Here is a 21,635-nt window from a genome sequence, read left to right on the forward strand (position 1 = left end):
CAAAGAACTTGGAAATTTATCAAACATTTCTCTTGATAATTTATTCCACTCCTTTACCCCTCATCCTGTAAATGAATATTTGTCACAATCCGACCTCTTGAATTCCAACTTTATCTTCATATTATGATCATTCCTTCTTTTAAAAGCTGCACTCAAGCGTATTCTTATGTCACTCCACACTAACTCTCCAGTGACAGCTCGAAACATACCACATAGTCGAGCATGAGCATCTCCTCTCCTTACTCCCAAGTCTTCCCATGCCAAATTTTGCAGTATTTTCGTAATGCGTCTACTGCAGGCCTACCTGACGCTTAGTAAAATGAACAGTTATACACGTTATAAGGTGTTATAAATCTGCCATTGAGTAGCCGTGGCCTTTCTAGGAATTTGAGGGCTTGCATGTTTTGATGCCATTCTGCGGATTTGAGAAACTTCTTGTAGAGGCTAACAGAATGGCATTCTCTCTTCACTATTTTCCGAGAACCAAGGGTGTTATATAGAAGCACTGTACAACTGGTTGCCATGGCTAGCGATGTAAATAAAGATGCAGACGTTGATGGTCGAGTTTTGTGCGCGTGCGCTGCCAGTATTGTTCATTACTGTGAGGTCGCCAATGCAAGACGACCCTTGATTTTTCACGTGAGATTCTGAGAAGAAACGTTATCTTGGATTCAGAAAAATATGGTACATTCACGGAAACGGAGTAGACCAGGAAGCGGTGATGAGGTGATGACAGTATAGGAAGCATGAGTTCAAGTATGGATGACGTAAAATTATTAGTGTTAAACTGTAGAAGTATTGTAAAGAAAGGAATAGAATTATGTAATTTGAGAGATATATTTACCAGATATTGTAATAGGAATTGAATCATGGTTGAGAAGTCACATTATGGATGCGGAAATTTTCTCACGGAACTGGAGTGATTATCGTAGAGGCAGGAGGCAGGTTAGTCGTTATTCCATCTTCTATACTCCGCATGGTCTTTGATAGGACCTAAGATCTTTCTTCTCAAAATCTTTCATTCTTTGGCCTCCAGTTTTTCAATCAGGCCTTTTATTTTTTAAATATATTTTTGCAAGACATAGCATGTAAAACCACTGGATGGATGACACTGCAGTAATGCCTCAGCTTTGCTTTGAAAGATATGGACCTTTCGTTGTAGATGCCCTTGGTTGATATAGAAATGTACAATTCATCAAGTGTTAGAAAATAATGCATCAAGGCACTTGTGACACTTCACAAATGAACTTATAGACATAATTTTAGACCTTTATAACTCCAATTTGATGCAAGTTTTATTATGACTTGTATTACTTAAACTTAGAAATAAGTAGTGTTTTAACATTATTGTATGTTATTTTTATCAAATTAAGGTTCTTCAGCAACTGAAGATGGCCTCAAACAGAGGCTGGAACTGGTACTGCTAAATGTATTAAACACTTCAAAAATAAATTAAGTATTGATTAGGTGGGAAATCCAGGTTTATAATTGTGATTGTTGGAACTATCAATATGGGGCAAATGAATCTAATAAACTATCAAAAGTGTAGCATTATGAAAATGTGCAAAGTTTGGGCTGGGAAGACTTGGTAGAAAGGAAATGAGCTGCTGGACTAAGTGGTATCTTCTGAGCTGTTAGTGGACAGATGGTGTGGAATGACATTAGTAGACGAATAAGTTTGAGTCGTGTTTATTTAAAGGTGGGAAAGATCACACTATAAAGATAAAGTTTGTATTCAAGAGGACAAATCGGGGCAGTGTTATTGGACCTTTATGTTTTCTTATATATGCAAATGATATGAGTAAAGAACTGGAATCAGAGATGAGGCCTTTTGGAGATGATGATGTACTGTATAGAGTAATAAATTACAAGATTGTGAACAACTGCAAAATGACCTCAACAATGTTGTGAGATGGACAGCAGGCAATGGCACGATGATAAACGGGAATAAAAGTCAGGTTGTGCGTTTTATTAATGGGAAAAGTCCTATCAGTTTTAATTACTGCATTGACGGTTTGAAAGTTCCTTATGAGGATCACTGTAATTACCTAAGTGTTTACAGGAACAGTTAGGAATTGGAATAATTTACCAAGGGAGATGTTATTCTTTGCAATAATTTAAGAAAAGACTAGGTAAACAAGAGATAGGGAATCTGCCGCCTGGGAGATTGCCCTAAATGCAGATCAGTGGTAACTGATTGAGCAAATATTGACAACACAGCTAAAGCACAAGCACTGTGGTCCTCAGGTGGCCCAAATTAACTCAATATATATATGTATATATATAAAAAGAGAGATCTACAATGAAACTACATTTTGTACAGGCTAATGTCTAAATTTTGAATATAGTCAGTTGCTCTCATAGTTGCTAACAGGAGCTCTGCTGGGCCATCAGGAAAAGTTCTGAGGGGGCGTTCTTTAACTCTGTGCTGGACTGTTTGTTTTTCTATTCCACAACAAAAATAATTACAGCTTATGGAGGGTCTTCTGCTCCATTTATGCAATAAGCACATTTACTACAGTTAGTTCTTATCCTATTAAGAACTGACTAGGTTTTAAATTTTGGTGGTTTGGTCATGATGTAGGGCATCTTAAGGCATTCAGGTGTAGCATTCATTTGCTGTATTTCCTTCCATCAGTTAGTTGTGTTGTTCACATCCACAGGTTTTTACCTCTTCATTGCCCTGCATGTATCCCCTGGGAGGTGTTAAGCAAGTAAAAATACTACTGGTGCCAGATAATCCTTGGGCGAGTTGGCCGTGCGGTTAGGGCCGTGTAGCTGTGTGCTTGTATCCGGCAGATAGTGGGTTCGAACCCCCACTGTCGGCAGGTCTGAAGATGTTTTCCATGGTTTCCCATTTTCACACCAGGAAAATGCTGGGGCTGTGCCTTAATTAAGGCCATGACCGCTTACTTCCCACTCCTAGACCTTTCCTAACCCATCGTCACCATAAGACCTATCCGTATAGGTGAGACGTAAAGCCAATTGTAAAAAAAAAAAAAAAAAAAAAAAAAAAATAAGGAGATAATCCTTGAGAACTCCTGGTACATGACACCTCCATCACAAATTAAGGGAATTTGATGTCTAAGAACAGATTGTGCACACGCTTCAAGCTCTGTGATTTGGAAGTATCCATGATAGAGAAAAAAGAAAATGGACAAAACTAGCTCCTGTCGAAAAGCTGTTCAATGATTTTGTTTTCTGTTGTTCAGATGTCTACCAAACTGGTGAATATTCCACAATAGATACTGGAGGGCTTTCGAGGATGACGTCATTTTTGGCAAAATATATATATATCTAGAAAACCAAAGAAATCTACATAAATAAAGTTGTAGGAGGTCCACTGTCTGTAATTTCATTTGTTTTGCCAATTTTGCAGATATTTATCTGTTTTTCTTAGATCAAGTCAAGACCAAATCAGTGGTGTTTAGCTTTCGTGTCTGTTTGTTTATTTGTCTGTTCCACCATCATGGAAAAACAGCTGGATAGATCTTGACCAAACTCCATATTTAGAGTATACTCACCCATGCGAAGGTTTAGATATGCATATCATGTAAAAATCTCTGAATAGACTGGGGGTTTAAAACAGTTTTCTTCCATTTTCTCTTATACTGGTACTGTTGATTTTTTTTGTAAAATCTAAGGACTATAATTATGTCAAGTGTCCCTTCATTTTAAACAACTTTTGTTATGTACAAAATTTTGCATACTCTTCAAATGATGGACAAAATTACCATTTTCTGCAGATTTCATGTTCTACATTAGGCTACTTGGAACCACCGGCAGTGCCAGTGCACTATGAGAGACTTCGTCTCTTTACCAAAATTGATGCCTACTTGGCTATGAGACAGATGTTGATTCCCATAGGGAATCTGAAATATTTGTCCCTAATAAGTAAATTTATAATACCAATGTAAATGGTCCATTATTGGACATTATAAATTTTCCAGCGAACTCATTCCTGCTTGCCAGCGTTTTGCCCTCGTGTGCTAGGTTGGGCTGATCAGTTGGTACCTAACACACCTACCAAGACGCTGGCTAGTGCATACCGTGGAGACCACTGTGTAGGCTACTTGGAGCCGCCGGCAGTGCCAATGCACTATGAGAGACTTTGTCTCTTTACCAAAAATTGATGCCTGCTTGGCTATCAGATGACACAGATGTTGATTCCCATAGGGAATCTAAAATATTTGTTCCTAATAAGTAAATTTATAATACCAATGTAAATGGTCCATTATTAGACATTATAAATCTTCCAGGTAACTCATTCCTGGTTGCCAGCGTTTTGCCCTCGTGTGCTAGGTTGGGCTCATCAGTTGATACGTAGCACACCTACCAAGACGCTGGCTAGTGCATACCGTGGAGGCCACTATGTAGGCTACTTGGAGCCACCGGCAGTGCTAATGCACTCTGAGAGACTTTGTCTCCTTACCAAAAATTGATGCCTGCTTGGCTATCAGATGATACAGATGTTGATTCCCATAGGGAATCTGAAATGAGTAAATTTATGTGTATGTTGGGTATTCAGCCCAAAGGCTGGTTTGATCCTCTACAGCTCCACCAACAGCTGTCATAGATAGGCTAGGTGTCATTGAAGAGGCATACTAGGGAAATGAGGAGTGAGGTAGTTTCCCGTTGCTTTCCGCACTGAGTTAGAAGTTGCTATTACATATCAGTCTGACAAGCCCACTGGAATGCATGCACCAACCAACTCTATGAGCAATATTTTCACACCATTCATAACAGGGACTGGCTGCATAAGGAACTGTGTTACTAGAATCGCTCATACCTCGGTCACTTTCATATTGTCAAAGCCAAGGATGAGACTGGGACAGGTCAATGCAAGTAACAAATTTATTCTAGCCCATACTAGAAGACATAGTGCACTGTAAACACTACATCCTGCCAGCAAAGGCAAGAGTAAATTTATAATACCAATATAAATGGTCCGTTATTGGACATTATAAATTTTCCAACTAACTCGTTCCTGGTTGCCAGCATTTTGCCCTCGTGTGCTAGGTTAGGCTCATCAGTTGGTACCTAGCACACTTACCAAGACGCTGGCTAGTGCATACCGTGGAGGCCACTGTGTAGGCTACTTGGAGCCACCGGCAGTGCCAATGCACTATGAGAGACTTTGTCTCTTTACCAAAAATTGATGCCTCTTTGGCTATCAGATGATACAGATGTTGATTCCCATAGGGAATCTGAAATATTTGTCCCAAATGAGTAAATTTATAATACCAGTATAAATGGCCTGTTATTGGACATTATAAATTTTCCAGCTAATTCATTCCTGGTTGCAAGGGTTTCACCCTCGTGTGCTAGGTTGGGCTCATCAGTTGGTATCTAGCACACCTTCCAAGACGTTGGCTAGTGCACACAGTGGAGGCAAGCAAACAAGCAACATATGTTTTCATTCCCCGCCCAAAGGGCGGGGCGGTCCCCCTAGAGCGTAACACGCTCTCTCGGGCCGGGAGATGTGACGAAAAGAGTGAGGTGTGATGGAGGAAAAAGATGGGAAAAAGGAAGTAAATAAATTAAGGGAGACATGAGGGAGGGTGTGTAGTTTAGACGAGAGTGCCAGGGTGAAGCTGAGGTTTGAGGAGTTGTAGGGCGGCGACGATATTACATAGTGAAGTTGTAAGGAGTCTATAGAGATCTGTATGCGGAGGTGTGTGGAAGAAGGGACGAATTGGGTTATGGGGTGGACGAGCGTGGTAACAAGGTTGATAGGGAGGATGAGCTGGCCGGGTGCGACGATGTGTAGTGGCGGAGTGATGTCTAGGGAAAGGTTGAGGAGGGGAGCGAGAATGTTCCGCTTTGTGATGGCGTCTGTAGATGTGCGCTCCATTGGAGATGAGGTGAAGTACTGCGTCTTCCGTCGGTAGATGAAGGCGTACTAATGAGGTGGCACCAGAAGAGTTCATAATGCAGAACGCCCGCCATGCTGGGACGCCTCCTGCGCCAAGTTCATGTAGGACTTTGCGTTTAATAATGGTGGTGGCAATGCCGTGAACGACAGAACTAAACATTGAGGGTTGAGACGATGATGGAGGTTGAGACAATGGTGGCGGTGCGGCAGCTTCTGTAGTTGGAGCAGGTGCGTCGTCGATTTCCTGGCAATTGAAGTAGCGGGGTGGAATATGTAGAAGACTGGGGCGTTCAAAGGTGGGTTGGGTGGGGAGGGATGAGGACATTCATTACGGGTGAAGGATGGGAATACATGACCGTAGTGAAAGAATGGTGGGGGCGCGTGAGCGTGGAGATCATGGTGGTAGTAGTGGTGGTGAAGGTGGTCATGATGGGAGTGGAGGGTATATCAGGGAGGCTGACTTCCAAGTGCTGGTGTCGGCCACTTGCTTTATTGGAATCGGCTGGGACCTGGTAGTAAAGCTGATGTAACACCCGCCTGATCAAAAAATACAAGGAGAATCTGGAGTTCAGAGACGTTCAATACAGTGAGGTTGATCTCGACTTGTGCGATGTGTCCTGCCATGGGGGCCACTGTGTAGGCTACTTGGAGCCACTGGCAGTGCCAATCCACTATAAGAGACGTTGTCTCTTTACCAAAAATTGATGCCTACTTGGCTATCAGTTGGTACAGATGTTGATTCCCATAGGGAATCTGAAATATTTGTCTCGAATGAGTAAATTTGTAATACCAATATAAATGTTCTGTTATTGGACATTATAAATTTTCCAGCTAACTCATTCCTGATTGCCAGCATTTCGCCCTCGTGTGCTCGGTTGGGCTCATCAGTTGATACCTAGCACACCTACCAAGACGCTGGCTAGTGCATACCATGGAGGCCACTGTGTAGGCTACTTGGAGCCACCGGCAGTGCCAATGCACTACGAGAGACTTTGTCCCTTTACCAAAAATTGATGCCTGCTTGGCTATCAGATGATACAGTGATTCCCATAGGGAATCTGAAATATTTGTCCCGAATGAGTAAAAACCTGTGCTAGGTTGGGCTGATCAGTTGGTACCTAGCGCACCTACCAAGACGCTGGCTAGTGCATACTGTGGAGGCCACTGTATAGGCTATTTGGAGTACACGAGGGCGAAACGCTGGCAACCAGGAATGAGTTAGCTGGAAAATTTATAATATCCAATAACGGACCATTTATATTGGTATTATAAATGTACTCATTCAGGACAAATATTTCAGATTCCCTATGGGTATCAACATCTGTATCATCTGATAACCAGGTAGGCATCAATTTTTGGTAAAGAGACAAAGTCTCTCATAGTGCATTGGCACTGCCGGTGGCTCTATGTAGCCTACACAGTGGCCTCCATGGGGCTACACCACATACACAAAAGTGGACATACTCTCCGCCGTTGCAACTTCCAATTTTTGCTCGGCCGGGCGGCCTTCATCTCTACCTGTCACCTAGTCGACCCTAATCAGCATATAGGTTGATGCCTCGTTGGCTGTTGATCTCTCCACAACCATGGCCTATTGTATCATCCCCAGAGTGGATCCAGACATCTCCGAAGAAGGTATCATCAATGACCTACTCGCCGCTGACTTCCCGGTACATAACGCCTACAGACTGACGGTTGGCCACACCTCTACACCCTCTATGGAGATTCTAGTGCATTTCAGCGGAGAGGACGCCCTCCGCCGCCTCTTGGTTTCCGGCGCTACGATCCATTGTAAGAACTATGCAGTGGTGCCAACCCCTCCGGACATTCAAGCCCAACTCTTTGAATCACCAACACTTGTCCCAGTTGTTCACGAGCCCTCATCCTGGATGACGCTTCAGCCATCAACACCTTCCTTCCCAACAACCACCTCCATTACCACCACCGCCACGACGTCCGCTAGTATCCTTTGTTCTCTTCCTGTCACAACAGTTACCACTTGTCACCCATCACCTGTTATGTCGTCATCTCTCCCAATTTCTTCGTCCACTGCCCTTCAGCAACTCCCTGCTAGCATGCCAGACTCAACTATCGCTGCTTCGCCATCGATATCTTCATCCCTCCACCCCTCCCAACATTTGAACTCCTTCGTCTTCTCATCGCTTCCCTCAATCATATGACAGCCACCCCCCATCTCCTCACCTTGCACCTTTACCCCGGCACTTCCTTCCGAACTTCATCTCTCCCCCTTGAACAACACCTTTTCCCTCACACCCTTCCATAAATCATCTATGTGCTTTACTATGTACTTATAAATTAAATAAAGCGTTTGTTCAATCCCTAGGCATAGACATAATTCCTATCCCATCTCCTACTTCTTCACATCCTTCTTCCATCACATCTTCCCAACCTGCTCGCATCTCTTGGCCAGAGAGAGGGCGTTACCCTCTAGGTGGCCCGCCCCACCCCTTCAGGGTGGGGAATGAAAGCATTGTTAGTAGTAGTAGCCTCCATGGTATGCACTAGCCAGCATCTTGGTAGGTTTGCTAGGTACCAAGTGATGAGCCCAACCTAGCACACGAAGGCGAAACGCTGGCAACCAGGAATGAGTTAGATGGAAAATTTATAATATCCAATAACGGACCATTTATATTGGTATTACAAATTTACTCATCGGGACAAATATTTCAGATTCCCTATGGGAATCAACATCTGTATCATCTACATTGAGTGACCAACAACAAACCGGTTACCATGGCGACATCTCTGGCTGCTTGCCATTATGGAAGTATCATAATGCCATTTTCGTCATCACTCCTGAAAACTTGTGGTTGTTCCTTGCGTAGAAAGGGGGAGAGACATCAAGCTGTCATTCTGCAGGATATTTGTGGAATACCGTTGGAGGTTACAATTGTCTTCGAATAGCACCAAGGGGGGTTAATAATATTTGAACAGTACCATAGAGTGCAACCCATTATTTCACACTGTAATGTGTTCCCTGGCATTTGCTATAATTTGAACTGTATTTCTCTTCTACTTCTGTTTTCTTTAATTTCTAGCCTCTGCATTGCCTCTTTAGGCTTAAGTAATAACACCATAAGTCATCTCCTTCTCTGTTTACGTAAGAATCCTTGTGCCCATACTTCTCCCCTGTTACTGCTTTCTTAAATCTGTTACTCATATTATCACAATTAAGTGAGGGATATTTCATTTTCCAATACATGCACTTAATACTTACATATTTGTCTTATCCAGCTATCATAAGTTATTTCCCTATTTTCAGTCCGGCTCCATGGCTAAATGGTTAGCGTGCTGGCCTTTTGTCACAGGGGTCCCGGGTTCGATTCCCGGCAGGGTTGGGAATTGTAACCACCATAGGTTAATTTCCCTGGCACGGGGACTGGGTATATGTGTCGTCTTCATCATCATTTCATCCTCATCATGACGCGCAGGTTGCCTAAGGGCGTCAATTCGAAAGACCTGCGCCTGGCGAGCCGAACATATCCTCGGATACTCCCGGCACTAAAAGCCATACGCCATTTCATTTCATTTCCCTATTTTCAGTTAATATTGACTTTCTTAACTGTTTTAGTTTCTTCCTTAATTTCTCCCTATATATGCAGGTGCTAATCCCTAAAACTGGATACTTTGAGGAAGAATTCCAAGCTATTCAAATGTATAACATTTTGGCCCCCAAAAAAATATTGAAATATGGAGGCAGTTTTAATGATGGTGCAACATCTACCATCTACACACACAAGACTGAATTTGTTGGCATTCCCCTTTGATTGGGGGAAGGGTCCTACGTAGTCGAATAGAGGCGTTCCATGGGGCGCGACTCTTGATGAGAAGATAATAGCCCTAGCTTAGTGGACATGGTGGGTTTACTAAGCAAACAAGATGTACAAGCTTTTACCAATTCACAAATTTCATCGTCCATACCTTTCCAAATGAATATCTCTCGGATCTTTTCTCGGGTTTTGAAGATGCCTAAATGCCCTCCTAATGGGGTCTCATGGTAGTACTTGAAGATCATGGGTACGAGAACAGCTGGAACCACAACTTTCATCTTCTTATCATGCCCCGACGGGCTACATAAAACCCCATTCCTCAGCACGTAAGGGACGACGTGTTCCCCAGAAGAAAGGGTTTCCATAATAGGAGCCAGCATAGGATCTTCACGTTGATATTTTTCAATATCCCTAAACAACATGGGGGCATCAGTTAGAATGGCATTTACACCAGGGGGTATGGACTCGGGAAGAGAAGAACCGTCTTCCTGTTCAGAGGTCTCCACATCATTAGAAAACATACGGCTTAGTCCGTCCGCCACAACATTTTCAGACCCTCTGATATGCCTAACATCAAACTGGAAGGCAGAAATCCTGATGGCCCAGTGGGCTATACAACCCATACGACGCGGCCTAGCTAAGACCCAACTTAAAGCTTGGTTATCTGTTACCAAGTTGAACTTGACATGTTCCAGATAGAGGCGGAACTTCTCTAGTGCAAATAAGACTGCCAAACCTTCAAGTTCATAGATGGAATACTTGGCTTCTTGAGCTGATAATGTCCTAGATGCATAGGCGATGGGTCACCTTCCGAGTTCAGTCTCTTGAAGAAGCACTGCAGCCACTGCCGCTGCCGCCACGTCGGTTTGGATGATGAATTTCTTCGAGAAATTAGGCGTAGCAAGGACAGGGGCATTACAAAGAGCTAATTTCAGGTCTTTGAAAGCGGCTTGTTGAGAAGGCCCCCACTCAAATTTGACGCCTTTCCTACGAAGTAAGTTCAAGGGCGCCGCTCTGTTAGCGAAGTTAGGAATAAATTTCCTGAAGAAATTCACCATGCCGATAAACCTGGCAATACCTTTGATGTTTTTAGGAGGTTTGAAATCACGGATGGCCTGTGTTCTAGATTGATCAATGGAAATGCCATCGGGTGACAGAATATGCCCTAGAAATGACATTGAAGGCTTAGCAAGAGCAACCTTAGATAACTTCACAGTTAACCCTGCTTTACAAAGTCGATTAAGGACCACTTTCAGATGATCTAGATGTTCTTCAAAGGTCTCAGAAAATACGACGACATCATCAAGATAATGGTGTAAGTACTCGAATTTGTTTCAGGGTAATTGGTGACTAAACAGTAAGTCATATCACAAAACAGATAACACAATCGCCGCTCCATTGGGAGAGATCTACGACTTTGGTCTTATGATGTTTTGTTGTATCTTGATTCTTTATACGTTTGATGAAGCTGCTTTTCTCCATTATAATCAAATCTCTCCAACTCGATTGTGACTGGCATTAGGAAAAGGGGCCTGTGTTTGTAATGAAAACTACCTATCTCTATTGTGAATGGCAGTTGGCAAGTGAGCCTGTCGTTACCCTAGTAGAAACTCCTAAACTCGATTGTGAATGGCAGTAGGAAATGTGGCCAACCATTATCATCAAAACTCCCCAGCATGCACCTTACATTGGAAACAATGTCTGGTGTCCTCCCCATTTTGTTTCTCAGCTAGCACTAAGAGATATGCAATTTAATACAATATTACTCATTGTGTGTGCAGTAATTTATGTAGAAATCCGTATTCAAGGTAGAATACTGTAGTGAAGCACAGGTACATTTGCTAGTATGGAATGAAAATGCCTGGTTGTTACTAGAATTCTCTGCATTAAGAACTGAAATTTTGTTCAGGACAGCATCCTCTCCTTATCAAATGGATAATAGGTAGTTCAAATAGTATGGTAAAGAAACTAATTGAGCAAGTTGCCAATACTGGATGCAATATTAGGCAAACAGTTTGACCACCTCTGTGCCATTAGTCATATATATTTTGGAAAATCACCAAAGAATGATTGTTGACATATTCAAGAAAAAGGAAAATGCTATTCTTCCTTCCTTTGCTGACATAGAAGAGAGACTGATTTACAGCAGTATGTTTTGATATGGGAAAAGTATTATATTGATGTCCTCCTTTTTCAAAAAGGAACAAAAATATTGTCGTGTTCTTCAATCAATCATCAGTCACTACTGATCTGCATTTAGGGCAGTCGCCCAGGTGGCAGATTCCCTATCTGTTGTTTTCGTAGCCTTTTCTTAAATGATTGCAAAGAAAGTGGAGAATTATTTAACATCTCCCTTGGTAAGTTATTCCAATCCCTAACTCCCCCTCCTATAAATGAATATTTGCCCCAATTTGTCCTCTTCAATTCCAGCAGTGCAGTCCATTTGGCCTCCTGAATCCAGGATATCTGCTATATCTTGCTGAAATCCTACAAGTTGAGCTTCAGTGGAATAACCTTTCCTAAACCCTAACTGCCTTCTGTCAAACCAGTTATTAATTTCGTAAACATGTCTTGTGCATGACAATATTGCTGCTATGAATAGCTAAATCATTCATTGCAGCAATACACATCATACTGAGTCATGGCATGAGTATCTGAAAAGTTTGAACAGAACATATTGTGATCTTTCCAACTTTTAAAGACACTATTGAAACTTATTCGTCTATGGATGTCCTCCCACGCCATCTCTCCACTGACAGCTCGGAACTTACCACTTATGGAAATTCTTAGTTGCCAAGGAGGGAATTAGATATTTTTCCACCAATAGAGCATGTCAAAAAAACAGATCAGATGTAAGGCTTTAATAGAGCAAAGACCTGAAAAGGCTTACATCTGATCTGTGTTTTTTTATTTTTTTGTTTTTTTAATTTACATGTACCACTTAATCGAGCGAGCAGCTCGTCTCCTTTCTCCCAAGTCTTCCCAGCCCAAACTTTGCAACATTTTTGTAACGCTACTCTTTTGTCGGAAATCACCCAGAACAAATAGAGCTGCTTTTCTTTGGATTTTTTCCAGTTCTTGAATCAAGTAATCCTGGTGAGGGTCCCATACACTGGAACCATACTCTAGTTGGAGTCTTACCAGAGACTTATACACCCTCTCCTTTACTCCTTACTACAACCCCTAAATACCCTCATAACCAAGTGCAGAGATCTGTACCCTTTATTTACAGTCATATTTATGTGATTACCCCAATGAAGGTCTTTTCTTATATTAACACCTAGGTACTTACAATGATCCCCAAAAGGAACTTTCACCCCATCAATGCAGTAATTAAAACTGAAAGGACTTTTCCTATTTGTAAAACTCACAATGTGACTTTTAACCCCGTTTATAATTATACCATTGCCCACCGTCCATCTCACAACACTGTCGAGGTCACCTTGCAGCTGCTCACAATCTTGTAACTTGTTTATTACTTTGTACAGAATAACATCATCTGCAAACAGCTTTATCTCTGATTCCACTTCTTTACACATATCATTGATATATATATAAGAAAACATAAAGGTCTAATAATACTGCCTTGAGGAATTCCCCTCTTAATTATTACAGGGTCAGATAAAGCTTCGCCTACTCTAATTCTCTGAGTTCTATTTTCTAGAAATATGGCCACCCATTCAGTCACTCTTTTTTTCTAGTCCCAATAGCACTCATTTTTGCCAGTAGTCTTCCATGATCTACCCTATCAAATGCCTTAGATAGGTCAATCACAGTGCAGTCCATTTGGCCACCTGAATCCAGGATATCTGCTGTATCTTACTGAAATCCTACAAGCTGAGCTTCAGTGGAATAACCTTTCCTAAACCCTAACTGCCTTCTGTCAACAAACCAGTTACCGGTATTAATTTCGCAAACATGTCTTGTGCATGACAATATTGCTGCTGTGAATAGCTAAATCATTCAATGCAGCAATACACATCATACTGAGTCATGGCATGAGTATCTGAAAAGTTTGAACAGAGAATTGGTAAAACCAAACTTGGTTGCTTGATTATCAATTATGCAACTTTGAAAATGCAGATAAGAATAGAAGTTGGTTTGGTTAATTGGGTAGCAGCAACAGCAAGTTCCTCTATGGGTAGAACATCAAAAGTGCATATAGTGTACATGTAGGAACAGAAAAAATGGCCATTTGATGTGTACAATGAGCTGTGGCAAATTATGGAGAATATACGGTAACAATTTGCTGCCAGTTTTTCAAGAAACAATACTGATAGCAACCAAAGTGACGACTGATTTTGCAGTTGAAATGCAAAGTGTTTGTTTCATGTGATGGCTTCCTAATATGTTGAATTACATACTGTACATTATTTTATTGTAACATCCACCTCCTATCTCAGTTATGCTTAAGTGTAAGTATATACTCCTGTTTATAAATAAATGTCTATCTCAAATTTACTTATTAAAAATACTTCCATCTTAATTGAGGAATATTTGTAATGGTGAATACTGTGCTTACTAGTAAGTAATGGTGAAAACAGACTGAGCGAGTACCTGTGGGTTAATCTACAGACTTGTCTTCCCTTTTTAACATAATTTCCATTTCTTTGCACACATGTCCACCTTTCTGTAAGCTATGAAAGCATCTTTGCAGTAGAATTCTATTTCAGTCACCCACAGACAGTGATGTACTACTTTCTGTATGTCCTCTATCATTTCATAGTGTTTGGCTCACATCTGTTCCTTAACAAAACCAACAGGATGATAATCAGAGGGTGTTGTGAGGAGAATGTAGGCAGAGTACAGCAGAACATCCCACCTCTTGAAGGATGATCTTTTTTCAGGGCATTTATTACAGAGTTCATGATGGAGCTTGGACATAATGGCAAGCATTTATGGTTTCTCCAGGTTCAAGACATTCAACCAGAATGTACTGCTCTCCATTTTAGAAGATGGTACCTACAAATTACACAGCAGAATCTGCCTTTACAAGAACTGAAAAGATGATTGAATGTGTCATGATGGGATAGCATGCATAGAACTACCTATATCTTTGCTTTCTTTTCTTTCTTCAGTACCTCATATAGTAACATTTGAATACTATGACTAATAATATCTCTTTTTATTTCCAGAATACATGGTTCATATGAGGCCTTAAAGGAAGGTACAACAGGTGAAGCCATGGAGGATTTCACTGGTGGTATTACAGAAATGTTTGATCTCACCCATATACTACCTAATCTGTATCAAATTATGCTGAAAGCCTATCAACGTACGTCATTAATGGCGTGCGCGATAGAGGTTTGTACATCTGCTGTACTTTTTAGTCATTATGTTTAAACTTAAGAGAAATATGGTTATAAAGAGCTGTTACAGCCAAATAATTTTTAATTCATTGAAGGTATCCATATGCTGTTTTAATATTCTTAAATGGTAGTAGGGCTCATAAAAATAACTGTGCAACATTTTCCAATGGGATGCTTAATAACAGAGATATTGGAAATATCGGTACCTACTTCATTTTTCTAAATGGGACTATACTAATTAATACACTTTGCATTAAAGTTCATATTGTTATGAGTTCGAATACATTGCCGAAAAAAAAAAGAACCATAATGGACTCAGTGAGTCCCCTTGGAAGATCCCTCATCTTATTGGTATGGGTCTTGTTGCAACACTGCAGTTTCTTAGAGAAACGTGAAGTGAGGTGTTCCAGTCTGCCATTACTGTCTTCAAGAACTTGTAAAAATTTATATTTTATAATTCCACCTTTACAATACTGTAATTGTCTTTATTAAAAAGACTACATTAAATTACACTCATGAAACATGTTTTGTCCTCTTATAGGACATCTTCAGTCACAAATACAAATACATAACATGAAAAACAAGGTGAGGACACGTTAAAATAAGTAAATGCAAAGTCTTTGTATCCTGTGATGCAGCATGATAGCGTCTTGTCAATCTTCAATGTTAAAATGGTGAGGCGTGAACATGATTTGAAGCATAATAGCTTTCTTGATTAGGAGGTAGAGTTATACTGATGCAAGTTGAACCTGATTGTGTGTTGACAATAGGGACCTACAAAAGAAAAAGAAAATATGAATGAACTGAAGAATAAAATTCCGTTAAAATGTGAACTAAGTGCCCATCCAGCCACTCGCCTCCTTGCCCGTTCTACGTCGACTACTCCACCTCAAGTGCTAAGGCTAACTGAGTGATATCTTCGAAGGTCATTGAGGACTGACTGTGAGGGGAGGTTGAGAGGAGTTTGACGTAAGGGGAGAGGCGTGAGGTAACGTATTACTCATGCGCCTTCGTGAAAAGTATTTATTGATTAACTCCTTGATAAGTATATTGATATCCTCCGATATCTCATTAAGATTATAAATCGGGTTGCATTTTTGATCAATATTTATAAAGATGTTTTCTAAAATATTCAATAGATATCCTTTCTTACATAAATGGAGAATTTGAAGGTCTTGTTGTATGCCCGTGAATGTATGATTGGTATCGTCTATATGAGAACCAAATGCTGAGAATCTGCCATACTTTGACGCATTAACATGTTCATTATAACTTATGTTAAAATTGTGGCCTGTCTGTCCAATATAACTGGCGGGACACTGCTGGGACATTAATTTGTAAACACCTGATTTCTGAAATTTGATATTGCCGTTATTGATAGTGTGCTGATTGAAGAAAAGTTGAGCGTTGTTATTGGTTGTTTTAAAAGAAACTTTTCATATTAAGTTTCTTGAAAACATTCATGATTTCGTATATTTTACTGTGACTATAAGTAAAAAGGGCGTAACTATCTTCTTTCTTTTTGGTATCCTTGGTTAATGTGGAAAATGATTTTTTTCTCAATTTTGTGAATAATTTTATCCACAAATTGCCTGTTGAACCCGTTTCTTTTTGCTATAAAATAAATAGTATCCAATTCATTTTTACAATCTGCTTCTGACATGGGTATATTATAAGCTCTATAAATCATACTGTAAAAGGAGGCTCTCTTATGAGCTGCCGGGTGTACGGAATTTTGTTTAATTACGTTTGCCATTTGAGTAGGTTTCCTAAATATTTTAAACCTAAGTTTATTAGAGTCATTAATAATTGTAATGTCAAGAAAGTTTAATGCTTTATTATTTTCACTTTCAAAAGAAAATTTAATCTGTGAATCCATATTGTTTAATTGTTCTAATACCTCCTGTCCATTAGTAATGCTATGGTCAATTATTGTAAACGTGTCATCTATGTATGGAGAAATTTATAACGTGCAATGTCTTCAGGAAGTGAATGATTGAGGGGTAAACTTTATATAGTTCCAGAACATGTATGAGCCAAGTGTGTGGTACTGAATCAAAGGCCTTTTGATAGTCAATGAAGCACGTGTATAGGCCCCTGGATTTATGGTGTGCTTGTTCCAGGACCACAGTGTCAATAATCAGTTGGTCCTTGCACCCCTTGGTATTCTTCTTGCAACTCTTTTGCTCCTCAGGAATTATTATTATTATTATTATTATTATTATTATTATTATTATTATTATTATTATTATTATTATTATTATTATTATTATTATTATTATTATTATTATTATTATTGTACCGGCGGTACACCTCCACGCCGCTAATTCAAACTTTGCGCCAGTTGAAACTCCTCTACTGGAGGAAGTTTGAACTTTATCTACTGTGTTAATTCTCAAGTTTTTCAGAAGATGTCACTACATGTAAATTTTGAAGTTTCTGAACTGGGTCGTTTTTGATGTATTTTTGTTTTGCCTGTAGTAAGAAGTGTGAACATTCTCTTCCAGATGGCACTACTGAAGGACTACAATTATGCACCCTAGTGCGAAGTGAAAGAACTGTGTTTTTGGAGAAATTTTGAATTCATAAGTTTGTTCTTTGTTAAATTTCTTTCAGTTATTGTTTAAGTTGGCAATATTAACCCTTTCTTTCCGCCAGTTTTGAATCCGACCAATAAGGAATTTCTGTAATTAATTTTCCACCAATAATGTGTTTCTTCTTCATCTAGTGTAGGGGTTTTCGTTGTTAGCCAATAAAATGATTGTGGGCGGGTGTTGTCATTCCTGAAACGCCTCGAACTTTCCACGAGGGTATAAAAACTGCTGATTTTCGGGTCTCCGCGCCACTTCAGTAACATCTATCAGTGTGTAAAGTACGTAGCAGGGGGCGGGTAGCGCCTCTTTCTTCGGACAGCAGTTCAACCACCAGGTAATGGCCGTTTAATAACTTCTTTTCTTGCTAGCTCAGCAGTTTAACTCTCGGAGCAGGTCCAAAGCCTTTTTACCATGTAACTTTCCTCTAAAATGTAAAGACACTTGGTATCAATTCTATCTTTTTTAAACTACATATTGGAATAGAGAGTGCTTAACCCTCTCGAGCTCCCACTCATATTGCGTTGAGGTGAACTTATTTTCACAACAATTTCTTCCTTAATGTAATGTAAATTGTCTCCTTCTATAAGTCACCTCTTTAGTATGGGATTAGCCCTTGCAGTAACGGCCTAGTGCCAAGTAGGTTTTATATAAAGTGTATTAGGAGTGCAAGAACGCCTCCTCTCAAGTTGGTATTTTAGAGGCCATGTAATTGACCTGTTTCTTTACCGAATAGGCCTCAGTAGGTTGGGTATTTTTACCCCTGTGTTATTTGTGTTTGGAGGTCAACTTGAATGTGGAGTTTGGTGTGGCCTTTGATAGGCTTGAACTTAAGAGCGAGTCGCTCTTTCTTAAATTTTGTTTTCTGCGCGCCTCGAGGAGGCTGTACTGTGTAATTGGGAGCAAGTGCTCCTGGGCATAATTGGGGTCTTCTGCCCCTTTGTTGAATTCTGTATATCGTAAGGTTGGGTTTATAGCTCAAGAATTGTGTGTCTGGCTCTCGGAGCCCAAATTCTGTAACTCTGTAATTGTACATTATCAATTTGTGTTTCGGCTACTGAGTACCTGTTCTTTTTGTTATTTCTTAATCTTGAAAAGAAAATATAACCTTGTTAAACTTTATCTTAACTTTAATTTCGTATTTTGAGACCTGTTCACCCCCGCACCTTCTTTCACCTCTGCTGATCCACCAAACCGCGGTAACAATTATTATTATTATTATTATTATTGTACCGGGCGGTACACCTCCACGCCGCTAATTTAAAAATTGCGCCAGGTGAAACTCCTCTGCTGGAGGAAGTCTGAACGTTATCTACGCTGTTAATTCTTTACCTTCTCAGAAGATGTCACCACGTGGAAAATTTTGAGTTTTTGAACTGTGTCATTTTTGATGTGTTTTTGTTTCGCTTGAAGTAAGAAGTGTAAACTTTCTCTCCTAGAGGACACTACTGAAGATCAACAATAGTGCAACCTAGTGCGGAGTCAAAGAACTATTTTGTTGGAGAAAATTTAATTTCAAGAGTTTGTTCTTTGTTAAATTTCTTTCAGTCATTGTTTAAGTTGGCAATATTCACCCCTTCTTTCCCCTTGTGTTGAACCTAACCAATCCCGAATTTCTTAAATTAATTTCTATCCAATCAGATGTATCTTCCCCCAACTTGAATAGGTTGCTGTGTCCTACCCAATAAAGTGTTTGTGGGAGGGTGTTTTCATTCCCCTAACGCCTAGAAACTTCCGCGAGAGTATTTAAACTGCTGATTTTTGGGTCCCTCGGCCACTTCTGTTCCATCTTTCAGTGTATTAAGTACATAGCAGGAGGCGGGAAGCGCCTCTTTCCTCGGCAGCGGTCAGCAACAAGGTAATGGCCGATTAATAAATTCTTTCTTTGCTAGCTCAGCAGTTTAACTTTCGGGGCGGGTTCTAAGCGTTCCACTATGTAACCTTTTCCTAAAATGTAACTTCTCTTTTCATCTATTCTCACGTAAAGCTACATACTGGGATAGAGAGTGCTAACCCTCTCGAGCTCCCACTCACATTGTCTGGAGGTGAACTTATTTTCTCAACCAATTCTTCCGTAATGTAATGTAAATTGTTATTTTCTTAAGTCACCTCTGTAGTATGGGATTAGCCCTTGCACTAACGGCCTAAGGCCAAGTAGGTCTTAAACAAAGTGTATTAGGAGTGCAAGTTCGCCTCCCCTCAAATTGTATTTTAGAGGTCATGTATTAACCTTCTTGTCATTTAATAGACCTCAGTAGGTTGGGTATTTTACCCCTGTGTATATGTCCTTTGAGGACATCTTAAAGGTGGAGTTTGGTGTGGCCTGGGAGAGGCTTAAAATTGAGAGCGAGTGGCTCTTTTGAAAATTGTATATTGTATGCCTCGAGGAGGTTTTTCAGTGTAATTTGGAGCAAGGGCTCCTAGGTATGAATGGGGTTTTCTGCCCCTCTATTAAAATTGTGTTTGGGGTAAAACTGAGCTGATTGCCCAAGAATTATGTTTCTGACTTTTGAAGCCCCAAATGGGGTACCTATGTAAATGTATTTTTCAATTGTGTTTCGGCTACTAAGTACCTGTTCTATTTGTTGTTATCTAATTTTGAAAAGAAAATATAACCTTGTTAAATTTTAAAATTAATTTCACTTTAGTAGTTTGAGACCTATTCACCACCCAGCACCTTCTTTCATGCATAACTACCACCAAAACACGGTAACAAGTGGTAGCAGAGCGTGGTTGAATGGGTCTCAATTTAGCCCCTTTTGACGGCTAAATATTGTTTGTTCCGAACTCTAACTATTTTCCTAGTTGCTGGAATTTTTTGAGTTTTTCAAAATTGTTCTGTCACCATGCCCGGCCCTCGCGATGTTCTCCTTCTTAACTATTTGCGCAAGGAGGAGTTGATCTATGAATTAACTATCAGAAATGTGCAATCTGGAGGCACGGTTGCAGTAGACACTAACAAGCTTAGAGAGTCCCTTGATTTGCCCATTTCCATCCCCAATTTGGGAGAGAAAGAAATTGACGATTCTCTTTCCACGATCACGGAGAATGTTACTGGGCTAGCTTCTGTAGTTAGTTTTTTTGATGAAAATGATCCGTCTCCGAATCAAATTAAGCGTGTGCAAGGTAGGCTATATCATTTTTCGAATAGGGTTAACGATCTGTTGTCTCTAAAACTGAATGACGTTCAGAGGAAGGAAGCTAGTACGCTCCTGGAAAATATTTCCGAATTATCTAGTAAGGTCACTCAATTGTTAACTGGGGAAGTTCCTCCCAAATCTGATCAGCCCACCATAGTGAATGTAGGTAGCGAGGAAGAACCCGCTAAGGGAGAAGTAAATAGGAAAACCATCGCTGCTCAAACTATCCCTGCCCCATTGGACAACGAATCTGAACATCGTGCATCATTGAGTAACATCCGTTCTGAATTAACTTCTTTGCCATTGAAACCTTTACCTACTATGTCACCCGGGTTTAGTAGCTTGCCTCATCCATTGGCAAAGTTGCTCAGTGGTATATCTAAGTTTTCCGTTAATACCACCAGTGACGTAATTTCATTTTTAAGATTTCTAGTTGAATTTCAGGATCATGCCCTTGTGTTTTCTCCTTCTCCATGTCAAATTTTGCAAATCATCTATCCGTATGCTATTGGTATTCTCTCAGATAAAATAGTAAGAGCCATAGCCGAACAGTCATCTATTGAAGATTTTCATGCACACTTGCTTGCAAATTTTATTCCTGCCCGCGCGAGGTCATCCCTGATTCAGAAGTACTATTATCGTGTACAGCGATTGGATGAGAACTTGGCTGATTTCATACAAGACATTAAGTTTTATACTAGGGTGTTTGCCCTTCATTTTCCTGAAGATCAGATTGTACAGGCTATTGTAGAGGGAATTTCACCTCCCTATAGGTCATATTTGTGTTTCGCGGCGTGCCCGCAAAGTTTCTCTGAACTTGAAGCATTGGCCGTCTCAGCGGAAGGAGTTAGATACGCCGATTCCTTGCGTGTCGCGAAAGAACCCCCGCCTTCTTTCAGTAACACTCGGCCTCCACCTCGCCGACCAGT

At 40.4% G+C, this 21,635-nt stretch overlaps 1 protein-coding gene across 1 annotated transcript in view; it reads left to right on the forward strand.

Moving 5' to 3' along the window:
• Positions 1-21,635, forward strand: part of LOC136877477 (calpain-B) — a 287,052-nt gene that overhangs the window by 130,623 nt on the left and 134,794 nt on the right. Inside the window, exon 6 of the mRNA XM_067151555.2 lies at positions 14,802-14,970. Coding sequence (XP_067007656.2) covers positions 14,802-14,970 — 169 coding nt within the window. The remainder of the gene's footprint in view (positions 1-14,801; positions 14,971-21,635) is intronic.

This window comes from Anabrus simplex, chromosome 7, assembly GCF_040414725.1.
Source record: "Anabrus simplex isolate iqAnaSimp1 chromosome 7, ASM4041472v1, whole genome shotgun sequence".
Classification (NCBI taxonomy): Eukaryota; Metazoa; Arthropoda; class Insecta; order Orthoptera; family Tettigoniidae; genus Anabrus; species Anabrus simplex.